General features: G+C 36.8%; 1 protein-coding gene across 2 annotated transcripts in view; it reads left to right on the top strand.

Moving 5' to 3' along the window:
• The window catches only part of mTor (serine/threonine-protein kinase Tor), a 34,165-nt gene that overhangs the window by 7,619 nt on the left and 14,046 nt on the right, over positions 1-12,500 (top strand). Inside the window, exons 11-17 of one of the 2 annotated variants that reach the window (XM_070115326.1) lie at positions 9,295-9,463; positions 9,582-9,770; positions 10,167-10,338; positions 11,069-11,275; positions 11,606-11,811; positions 11,949-12,155; positions 12,365-12,500. The exon at positions 12,365-12,500 is cut by the window's right edge and continues 85 nt beyond it. In XM_070115326.1, coding sequence (XP_069971427.1) covers positions 9,295-9,463; positions 9,582-9,770; positions 10,167-10,338; positions 11,069-11,275; positions 11,606-11,811; positions 11,949-12,155; positions 12,365-12,500 — 1,286 coding nt within the window. Of the gene's footprint in view, positions 1-9,294; positions 9,464-9,581; positions 9,771-10,166; positions 10,351-11,068; positions 11,276-11,605; positions 11,812-11,948; positions 12,156-12,364 lie in introns of both variants that reach the window. The other variant, XM_027372359.2, reaches the window with a different exon arrangement.

The following is a 12,500-nucleotide window of genomic DNA, read 5'->3' as shown; positions in this document are numbered from 1 at the left end:
CCAGACTGGAAAAGAAAAACATTGACTGCAGAAATAAACATATTTTTTCCCACTCATACTGCTGTACAGTTTCATGTATATATAATTATTCCGTAAAATTGTCAGCAGTTTTTTTATCACTCACTCAGATAGCAGAGATGACCCATTTTGTGGAAATTAGGAGCATTTTTATGATCTCTGTAACTGTGGTGATCACTAGAGGGACTGCAGGTGTAGTAACTACCTATTTCTATCCTTTTGCTAAAGACCAAAGATTGATATAAATGAATCAGAGATTTTTTACTGATGGTCTGCATGTAGGTGTACTTAACAAGAACAAGAATTTTTATTTGTGTTTTTATAATTGCAGCAAAATACCAGATGACTAAGTACAAATTATTTGGTGCTAAATACTGCCTGACCAGCAATGTTACTGGTGTAAAATAATTCAGGGATTGTAAATCCTTCAGGAAATGTATGAGTGTCATTTGAAGACAACACATTCAAGAGGCATACAATACAGTTCATTTATTAGAAAAAGTTTACAGTTTAAAACTCCTCTGTCAGTATTAGTTTTTTAAAGCACAAAGCTGGATATCGTAGAGAAAAGAAAGCCTCAATTATACTGGATGACCTCTTATCATGTCATGAATCTGCATCCTGGTGGCTTGGATGATGCCCCAGAAACATGGCTGTGAACCAGACAAATTTTTCATTATATAGAGTGGCGTGCATAAACGCAGCCTGGGACAACTAAATTTTCATTAAAATTCTACTCATCTTGAATGGGTTAAAGTATAGTTTCTTACCTTTTTGGTTCCAGTAGACAGCTGTTTTTGTTTATGCACTATGGCAAATATGGACAAAAAGGTCGAGGTGAAGCTGAAATTATTTAGATTTTTATTATTGTTCTTATTTACATTGTGGTTTTCTTTGATATCCACAATACAGATGTGATGTGTCCTGCAAAATGACAGGGTTTATGTCAACCTGTTGTATCCTCTTACCTGACGGCACATGCTTGGACAAAAACCCTGGCATAAGGCTTATTTGAGGGGCAGCTCTCTTTGGTGTGTGGCTTATAGTCGTGGCCTACACAAAAGCTCATGTGTGGTATCAAGACTCTTTATCTGGTTACAGTGCTGTTAGCCTGTTTCTGCAGACATGTTTTTGCTAGGTCTTTGTGTATCATATACTATGCTGTATCAGGATGCTAACAGTCTGTTTTTATTAAGCAGACACCATATTATTTCTCCAGGTAGTTTACACTCTGTGCAATTATAGTAACAAGAAGTAACTTTGTACTATTTGTGTTATTTTTTAAAATGTTTTTGTATTAAATTTTTTGCAACGCCCTGCATTGCCGGTAATAGCGCGAGTTCCTGTGCAAGGACTAATAGCTGTATTATCAAAACACTGGTGCGGGCTCTGAAATTCAGTCACCAGAGAAGGGTGTGAGGAGCATTGCACTCGTAAACTGTATTATCAAACAGCTCATGGAAGGCCCTTCCTTATGATTTTCTGCGAGGCCTGGTTGGTATGTCTGATGCGTCCCGTGCGCTACAGTTGGTACTCCTAATGCTGGCTTAATTATGATTTACAACTAAATTCATAGAAATTTTGAAGGGGGGGGGGGGAATAGTGTCAGACATGGTCTATTAGAATGTCAACTGCCAATTACAACTGCCACATTCACAATTGCTATGAAGATCTGGGAAAATTCAGGGTTACCAACTTCAGCAAATACTCTAGTCAGTCAAGATTGTATATTTCCTATTTTCAGACTTAGCAAAACTCTCCTGCCTCAGTGTTTATAACCATCTAATCTGAATCTAATTGAAAGATGCAGATTTAATTCTTTATAAAGGTTGGATAGATAGAAATCATTGTATGTATATGTTGTATAAAGCTATATATATATATATATATATATATATATATATATATATATATATATATATATATATATATATATATATATATATATATATGTATGTATATGTATGTATGTATGTATGTATGTATGTATGTATGTATATAATTATGTGTGTCTGTGTGTGGCCATATCAAAACTTATGTTATAGATGAAAGCTTAATTTTACAAATAATTTATATACATTTTGGGCATTTGGTCCGAGAAAACATTTACCCACATACACTCATTTATGGATATACATATATATTTAGAGTAAAATAAAAGTTCTTCATGAATATGTATGGAGATGAGATTTTAATAAATGGTAGTTATTGTAATTTCTTGCAAAAACTACGTTGAAGTCTTCATGTGGTACAGACCTACCAAAATGGTGCATCATTAGTCTTTAAAAACTAGATATATTTTATTTATGTCTTATAGTATAATAAGAGCTGTCTAATATATCTTAAGTCACCCACAATGGGCCATGTGGAGGATGATAATCCCCATTTTGGGGCGGTATCAAAATTGGCACATGGGCCAGTTCAGGAACCTGCCCGTCCACTGCCCACCACAGGCGACAAAATCAAAGCGCAAGCTCCAATCTAGTGTCACACCGGTGGGACAGCCAGCCATGGTCCTTATTCCGGGCATCACGTACATGTGACACCCGACACAAGACGACTTAAATAGCATTTGAAAATAATTCTGATATAATACTTACATTCATATAAGTATATATTCAACAAACATTTTACTAAGCTTGGTGTGGGATACTCTGAATTGCTTTGCATTTTTTCCAGTACTATTCTGTATTTGTTCTAATCCCACTGGAGCAAACAACACCCTCAAAACTTTGTTGGTATGTAAAAGGGTAGGGGGGGAATTGGTTCTGAAGAAAGCCCGCCCTGCAGGGACATTTATTTAGTAATATGGCTGATAGTGATCTCCCTGGGGACAGCCCTCTCCCAGGCATATCTCACGTAGGGTACATGACATCCTTGTGGACTCGTGGAAATCCTGCAGGATATTGGGAATGAGTCCTATCCTGATGGCGTACTGAGTCCGTCTCTCTCCAAGTGCTTTGTTCATTCATGATGAGACGTCCTTGTCACTTGCCACTTGGCAACAGTTTTCCATGTAAGACACCCTTCAGCCAGATTTTTCTATGGGGAGATGTTCCTGGTCCCTGCCCCTTGTCCACATTTTTTCATGATGAGACATCACTGTCACCTGGTTCCAATGTGTTGAGTAAAAAGCACATGTACATTCACTTTTGTAATCAGATTTTTCAGGAATGTAAGAGAAAGCACATGCTGCTTTTACTGTTTTGTAGTGTTAAAACATTTATACCTATATTCAAGAGTTGGAGAGTTTGCAGTTTGAGATATGGAAATGCTAGTTATTGACATTTCAAGATGAGGGGGAGAACAAATAATGATTATTGTTGTGTTTAGATTCTCATAAACAAAGTTAAATCTGTAGTATCATGCACACTAAGTATAGGAGCTTTACATGATCCACATTTTATACCAAAGTTAAACTCCTAAGTTCTCTATGTAGAAGGGTATTTCTTAGAGTTACTTGTAGACTTTTGAAGGCCTTTCTCCGTGTAGGTCCCAATCCTTTATCTACTATGAGTATAGAATGCTAAACAAGCTCCTGTTGCTTTAACTTCCCATGAGAGAGGTGTTGAATTAAACTAAAGAATCTTCTTAGCAATTGTAATACTCACTACGAGATGCAGGTGTACGACTTATGAACATATCAGTTCAGACTAACAAATGTATTCAACTCCTGCTTTTATAAGCAGTTGGTAAAAGCGTATGCATTTTTGTTTTGTTTTGTTGTTCTTGGTCTGAGTGGTATAGTATAACCTCTCTTTTGGTGATGTGAATAGTAAATACAGATCGTACCTGGAGTCCTTTTTTTCCCCCACCAAAGTTTTATTGTTAAACTGCATCCATAGGTATACTTGGGTGTAATATTGATAAATGTTGGTTTGTTATTCAAGTTAACAGGACAGTCTGTGAAGAAAATTAGTGTAATTGATGTTTTTATTGGATTTTTGATTTTGTTTTAATGATCATCATAAAACTTATATTTTATTTCTAAATATTATGATTATTATTTTTATTTTTTTGTTCACATATGTGAAATTGAACACTGATGCAGGCAGTTATTATTTCATATAGATAAGAATTAATGTTAAAAATGATTGAAGACCCCTATTTTAAAGTAACCCCAGTGTAATACAATATTAAATATATATTTATAAAGATCATACTGTATACTTATATTTGCAAACCTTTGTTTGTAAATAACCCCAGTGCAACACATGTGATGTTGTCTGTGTGTTAGGACCCTATCACTCTCTTTTCAAGCACCCCATGTACCAGCAACCTCTGCATGTTTCGGTACAAGTGGCGCAGGTAAACCCCAGGCTTGAAAGTGCTTTTTTCCCCCTCTCTTTATACATATATATCGTTATGATTTTCACACTAAAGTCTTGGACTCCAAAATTGTTCTGTACATATGTAAAGATTTCTCTATCAGACAGTTTACTGTGTAGTTATTGGAGAATTGCATTTGTTCGTTTCAGTTTCCTCTCAAAATAGTGTACCTTTATAGACAAAGAGATATTTGGGTTATTTATTACTTTAAGGTTTGGAGGTCAAGAGACCTATAAATTTGGGTTATAGTGTGTTGTCCTTGGAACTCAAAATTTGAAAGGAATTTTCGTTTTTGTACCTGGGTGTTGCCAAGCTTGTTTGTCTTTGGTTTAATGCTTTGGTTTGCAGTATCCACCTCAATGGTGCCTTGGGACTGCGCATGGCCTCTTGCTTTGGGATGCGAACTGCTTCCGAAAGTGATACAATAATGAGTTGATCCAACCAGTGATCACAGGTTTCATTTTGTGTCTGTTAATTTAGTATCTTGTGATACCTGGTTTGATAATGCTACTTGTTTTATGGGAATGTTTGGACTCCATATGAGCATGAACAGAATTTCTATTTTAACATATGACCACATTGCATGAGTTGCATCTTGTTAGTGACGTTACTCATGCATGTGCTTCTATGTCTTATGCCTTATTTATTTGATATATCTATATTTTTTACACTCAAAGGTTTGTAAGGAGTTTTTAACACAAAAAAAGTAAAAAGGTAAAAAAGGCAGAAAACCATGTGATTTTTTATTTTATGAAGGAGAAAACAATTATGTTTGAGGCAAATGTGGCACCTAAGAGTATAGGGAATAATGAACTGTTTTCTCTTGCGCAATATCAGGAAAACGTATCGATGGTATGTTGGAAATGTGTGACACTTGGTGCATATATGCTCTAGTTCACACCACATCTATTTTTTGCATTTTTATCCTCACAACTTTTTTTCTTTTTTTTGAAATGTTGATTTGTATAAATGCACATTTTCATGATATTTTATGTGGGTAAAAAGACAAGAAACACAAAAAAATTTATTTATTTGTTTATTTATTTGTAAACTTTACACAGCGTACGTGCACATTTCTACATGCACCCACATACCTGTTTATATATTCATATTCATAAATGTGAAACCTGTTCTGTTAACAGCCATGTAAGTATGAGTTAGTTTAGAGGACACAATATACTTTGAAACTATCCTTGTGCTTTTGCAAATATTTAGTATTATTGAGAAAAATATTTGGGAAAGTACAGCAATAAAGTGGTTTAATACAAGCTATATGTTGTTACAGCTTTGGTGTTCATTTATTCTCCTCATAAAGTCATATCCAATCTCTCTCTCTCTCTCTCTCTCTCTCTCTCTCTCTCTCTCTCTCTCTCTCTCTCTCTCTCTCTCTCTCTCTCTCTCTCTCTCTTTCTCTTCGCCTCCCTCCCCCCCTCTCTCTCTCTCTCCCTCTCTCTCTCCCCCTCTCTCTCTCTCTCCCTCCCCCCTCCCTCTCCTCTCCCTCTCCCTCTCTCTCCCTCCCTCTCTCTCTCTCTCTCTCTCTCTCTCTCTCTCTCTCTCTCTCTCTCTCTCTTTCACCCTCTCTCTCTTTCTTTCGCTCTCTCTCCCTCCCGCTCTCTCTCTCTCTCCCTCTCCCTCCCTCTCCTTCCTTCCCTCCCTCTCCTCTCCCTCTCCCTCTCTCCCTCCCACTCTCCTTCCTTCCCTCCCTCTCTCTCTCTCTCTCTCTCTCTCTCTCTCTCTCTCTCTCTCTCTCTCTCTCTCTCTCTCTCTCTCTCTCTCTCTCTCTCTCTCTCTCTCTCTCTCTCTCTCTCTCTCCCTCTCCTCTCTCCCTCTCCCTCTCCCTCCCTCCCTCTCCCCTCCCTCCCTCCCTCTCTCTCTCTCTCTCTCTCTCCCTCTCTCTCTCTCTCTCTCTCTCTCCCTCTCTCTCCTCTCTCTCCCTCTCTCTCCCCCTCTCTCTCTCTCTCTCTCTCTCTCTCTCTCTCTCTCTCTCTCTCTCTCTCTCTCTCTCTCTCTCTCTCTCTCTCTCTTTCTCCCTCTCTCCCTCTCCCTCCCTCTCTCTCTCTCTCTCTCTCTCTCTCTCTCTCTCTCTCTCTCTCTCTCTCTCTCTCTCTCTCTCTCTCTCTCTCTCTCTCTCTCTCTCTCTCTCTCTCTCTCTCTCTCCCTCTCCCTCTCCCTCTCCCTCTCCCTCCTCTCCCTCTCTCTCTCTCCCTCCCCCTCTCTGTCTCTCTCTCTCTCTCTCTCTCTCTCTCTCTCTCTCTCTCTCTCTCTCTCTCTCTCTCTCTCTCTCTCTCTCTCTCTCTCTCTCTCTCTCTCTCTCTCTCTCTCCTGCATTTTATTCTTTATTACTGTCCATAACGGTTCGAAGACTACACGATCCTCAACCCTTTTCTCTCCTGTGACGGTGATGTTGGTTGTTATTGCTGTCTTTATCGTAATTTTGGCCTACTTTTAAGCTGGGGTGTGCTCGGTGTTGCTATCGATGCGATTGGTTGGGATTTAGGTTACGTATTTTGATTCTCTTTTAACTATGGCTTTTGTTTTATTGTTGGTGTTGTTGTTTTGTTGTTATTGATGTTATTATTATTGCTGTTGGTGGTGTTTTTTAGTTAATTATATTGTTATTGTTATTAATATTATTATTACTGTTATTGTTATTATTATTATTAAAATTATTATTATTATTATTATTATTATTATTATTATTATTATCATTATCATTATCATTATTGTAATTACCGTTACTATTGTTATTAATGTTGTTATTATTGTTATTCTTATTATTATTATTGTTGTTGTTATTATTTTTATTATTATTGTTGTTGTCATTATGATTATGATTATTATTATTATTGTTATTATTATTGTTATTGTTGTTGTTATTATTATGATAATGATTATTTTTATTATTACTGTTTTTATCATTATTTTTATTATTAGCTTTTATCATTATTATTATTATTATCATCATCATTATCATCATCATCATCATAATTAGTGTTATTACTGTTAATACTGTTATTATTGTTATTGATATTATTTTTATTATTATTATTATTATTATTATTATTATTATTATTATTATTATCATTGTGATTATTATTGTTGTTGTTGTTATTGTTATTGTTATTTTTATTATTATTATTATTATTATTGTTATTATTATCATCATCATCACCGTTGTTTTTGTAGATGTCATCATTGTCATGGTCATTATAATGACGATTATTGTTTCTAATATTATTGTTGATATCATAGTTATTATTGTTATCATTAATATTGTAATCATATTATTATTTGTTGTAATTATTATTATTATTATTATTATTATTTTATTTTTTTATTTTTTTATTTTTTTTATTGTTATTTGATATTATTATTATCATTATCATTAATATTATTGTTATTATCTTTGTTGTAATTATCATTATTATTATTAATATTTTATTATTTTTTTTTTAATCATTATTATTTTTGTCATTATTATTGTTATTGTCATTGTTGTTATTATTGTTATTATTATTATTGTTATTATTTTTATTATTATTATTATTATTTTTATTATTAATAATAATAATAATAATAATAATGATAATGATAAGACTGTTACCATTATTGTTTCTGTTATGAATATTAGTGTCATAACTTTTGTTATTCATATCATTATTTATGATATACTGTAAATGTTGTCACTGGCCGAGAGAGCAGTTTAACGCCACCTCAACAAAACCTGAATTTTTTTCATGTCCCAAACCCTTATGAATGAAGGGGCGCAGTTTCACGGCTGTCCTTCAATCCTAGAACCTGGTACGTAGGCCTGTCCTCCTCTCATCCGTATCCTTCGTAAAACCTAACCTAGGATATGGGAAGTTCTGCGCCATCCAGCATTTTGTTTTTCGTGATTGGGCTGTGACAGGGAACACGAGGAAACCACTTCTCTCGCTCAGCAATCATCGTCGGTTTTGCATTTCGCAATTGTTATCACCATAACTGATGGTGATTACTTGCCCCTGCTGTTGTTGCTAATGATGTCTTCATAATGATGCCTTCAAATGTTATTTGTGGTATTGGTGCAGGATTTTTTTTTATTCTTTATTATTTACTTTTTTGTTGTTGCTTTATGATGCAAGGAGGTTTTACTGTGAGTAATAATTCCTAAAACCTCAATATTTATGCCTGAAACAACAATGGATCGAGGAGGAATTTTGACGCAGACATCTATTATTCCTCCTCCACTATCTCCTTTATCATCTATCTGAACTTCGTCTTATGTCTTGTATCTTTTCCTGTTCTTATATTTTCCCACTTCATGTCTTACACTTTTTTTTTTTACTTCGGAATCTTTTCTTCTTGGAGCTTTTCTGTATTTCTTAATTCCCACCTTTATCTTCTGCAAGTTGTAGGTCTTCTACATACTTAGTGGCTGAAAGAAAGGGAATTTGTTGAACAAGAGCCAGTCGGTTTACAGGTTTTAGAGGGGGGGGGAGGGGATGAAATTATGGATAATTATTTATATGATTATTTGATTATTTATCTTGCCTGTGTGATATGCATGATTTATTCAGCTGCTCTTGATTTTTCTCTCCTCATGTGGTGTACTTTTCGAAACCAAGTGGCACTTTGCTCCTCTGTCTGCACAGCTAGTGTTCTTATATTGAGTTACTTTGTGTGAGGAACTGGTCACTCCTTGCGCCTTGCTGGTACTGACTGGATCACGTTCAGATGCATGTCGGAAGTGATTAGATGATAGACTGTGTCTTGACTTGATTAGAGTTAAAGTAAAAGATGAATTGTGGGCATTTAACTTGTAATTAGATTGTCTGTGGGTGTTTTTTTTTTTTTTCTTTTTGTCTAAGCTTTGAAGTGATAAATATGGATGGAAATATTAGGATGGAAGTTAACCCAGATCATCAAGTGCTTGTCTTTCTCTTTTTTCTCCCTTCTCTGCGTTAGTTACCTGTCGGGGACGATGACATACCTGCTAGGGTGCTTGCGAGGCCGTGACAAGGAGAGGCCCACAGCGTTCATCACCCTGGGTCTGCTTGCCGTGGCTGTGGGACCGGCCATCAAGAAGTACCTTCCCAAGATCATGGAAGTGATCAAGGCATCGTTACCCACCAAGGTTTTCACTTATGTTTTTACTTCTTTTATTTTTATGCTTGTGTGTTCTCATGTCTGGGTCTGTATCTTTACTTGGGTGTTTATTTAAATCCATTAATGACTCATTGCTGCTCTTACAGGACACCCCAAGCAAGAAACGCGTGGTGGAGCCAGCTGTTTATGTGTGCGTCAGTTTGGTAGCAAGAGGGGTGGAAGGAGCAGTCCGGAATGATGTCAAAGAACTGCTGGAGCCCATGATGGCCACAGGACTTTCACCCCCACTGACTCTAGCTCTCCAGGAATTAGCAACAGAGATCCCCTCACTCAAGGTTGGTGTTCAGAGAGTGTGTCGGGTATCTTTTTTTGCTGTGGTTGTGAGGACCTGGTAATAGGGAAACTTTCCCTTTAGCTTTGACTCATTGATTGATGGACTGCTGTTTCTATTGGAGGATAGAATGGTGTTGGTAGTTATTCATAACGTCAGCAGGAAAGAAGAGAAGGGGAAGCAAGAAAAATATTTTATATATTTATGTGTTTTTTGTACATATATTTGTATCTGCACATCTTTTATATATTTGTACTCTGGATATTATACACACATGGAGTAATTAATTCAGTTAGCTATTGTGGTGTGAACAAAACCAAAAAAAGGAATCATATTATAAAGATGACTTTTGAATTGGTGTCCAAACAGCATTTTCTGACCCCCTTGTTCTTCATTCCAGCGTGACATTGCAGAGGGATTGCTGAGGATGCTTTCCCAGATCCTGATGCACCGTTCCACCCCACATTCGCGGTCAGGTGTGGCCCCTCCTCCTTCCTCCCCAGACCACCAAGACACCGGGAGCCTTGTCTTAGCACTCCGAACACTCGGGTCCTTTGACTTTGAGGGTACAGGTTCGTTTAGAGGTGGGTTTTCTTTTTGTGAATCTTCGACATGGTGATTCTCATAATGCTGGTTATGATATCCTCGTATGAAGCTCATCTCCAAGCTTGCTGAACTGACTTGATGCATGGCCCAGCCCACTAACCCCAGCTCTGTTTTTAAAGCTAAGTCCTTCTGTTTTGATTGCCATGAATTGAATAAAACAGCAATATGTTCAAGGTTCCATCCTTTCCAATCATTATAGAGCCCTGCATATTCCTGGGAGATCTATGACTCTTCCACTAACTGCAAATACCTCACCATAGTTTCTCTTTTATAAACAATTTTAAGTTTGCATTATGGAGCATACTAATGCAAGTGAGTTGTGTAATTGTTTTCCCTATTCGTCTTTTGTTGCAAAATGGTTTTTGCTTTTTTTTAGACAGAGTTGAAACATTATTATATATCGTTGATCATTATGAAACTGTAATTTTTTGGATTTATTGTTTCAGAAAGTCAGAATTTAAGAGTTTAGACTTCTTGATAAATAACATACTGCTTTTGTGACAACAACGAGATGATAAATTGATATGAGATGAATAAGATATATTAATCCTAGCCATTCATTTGAGCATAACGATAAGGCAGTCCAAACAAGGGGGCAGATCTTACAGTTGAGCTTAGTGCGAGGGTAGTTAAAGTTAAATAAAGGGTTTTCTGAAAGTAAATAATGGGTTTCCTGTCATATCCTCATGTTTGCAGGCCAGTCACTGATGCAGTTTGTGAGACACGTAGCTGACCACTATCTTAGCAGCGAACATAGAGAAGTACGTCTGGAAGCTGTCCGAACTTGCTGTCACCTCCTGAGACCGACCTTTGCTTCTCTTGGTCGACGAGCATCACAATCACAGACTCATATAATTTTCAACATTGTGAGCAAGGTGCTGTGGGTCTGTGTAACTGATATGGGTAAGTTATGAAGTATTTACTGTATCATGTGAACTGAATCAAGAAAGTATGTTCTGTAAATGTGTGAATTACAATTTGTGATAATCTTTATCTAGATTAAAGTTCATGGATTTCAGAATTGTGCCGAAAAATTAGGATATGGTTCTATCTTTTTTCTTTTTTTTTATCCTAAAGTTAAAATTCAAATGAAATTTTTAAGATTAATTATACAATTAAGTATACAGTGAGCTGGAACAAGTCATGTACAGTGACCTTTTGATTCACACTGATGTACCTCATACCCAGATGTCAGTATTTACCTTATTTTTACCTCTCATTAAAAAATTGCAGATCCTGATGTCCGTCTATGTGTGCTAGCATCCCTAGATGAGAGTTTTGACAGCCACTTAGCACAACCAGAGAATCTGAATGCTCTAATTTATGCTCTTAGTGATGAAGTCTTTGAAATACGAGAACATGCAATAACAATACTAGGACGTCTCTCAGCCATAAATCCTGCATATGTCCATCCTCTCTTGCGCAAGGCTCTCCTAAAGGTAAGGATAATGAAAATGGAATATAAATCCTCTTGATCACAAATTTTTAACCTAAAATGAAGAATGTTTTATCTTAATTTAGGAAATACTTATTCTTGCTGATAGAAAAAGCTGATAACTTAATACATTCTTATTAGATTCTGGACGAGTTGGACTACAGTGGCATAGGTCGCAACAGAGAACTTAGTGCACACATGCTTGGCCAGCTCATCGGCAATGCACAGAGGTTCATGCGGCAGTTTGTACAAGCTATTATGTCTGTTCTTGTTCCTAAACTGAAGGATCAGGATCCTAATCCAGCTGTTACCATGTATGTCTTGATGGCCATTGGAGATTTAGCACAGGTGAGTGTAGGATTTGCTTCTACTTTGTGATATATCATGGTTTCAGTCGGCTATGCCCTCGCTTCCCAGGTGCTGACTATTTGAGACGATCAAAACATTAAGTGCCAAGTGAACTATTTCATCCTTTCCATAAGGCAGTGTGGGAAAGTCAAGAAATGCATGAGAGAAGAGAAGTGCAGCTGAGTAATCAAAATCGTTTTTCTTTTCAGGTGAGTGGGGGAGAGATGCAGAAGTGGCTCCCGGAGCTCATGCCACTCCTGCTGGAGATGCTGGCAGACGGCACTTCTGGCTGGAAGAGACGCGTTGCCCTCTGGACCCTGGGGCAGCTCGTCGAGAACACAGGTT

Source organism: Penaeus vannamei, chromosome 37 (genome assembly GCF_042767895.1).
Source record: "Penaeus vannamei isolate JL-2024 chromosome 37, ASM4276789v1, whole genome shotgun sequence".
NCBI classification, from domain to species: Eukaryota; Metazoa; Arthropoda; class Malacostraca; order Decapoda; family Penaeidae; genus Penaeus; species Penaeus vannamei.
Note: the sequence above shows the minus strand (reverse complement) of the source record. Positions and strands in the feature narration are given on the sequence as shown.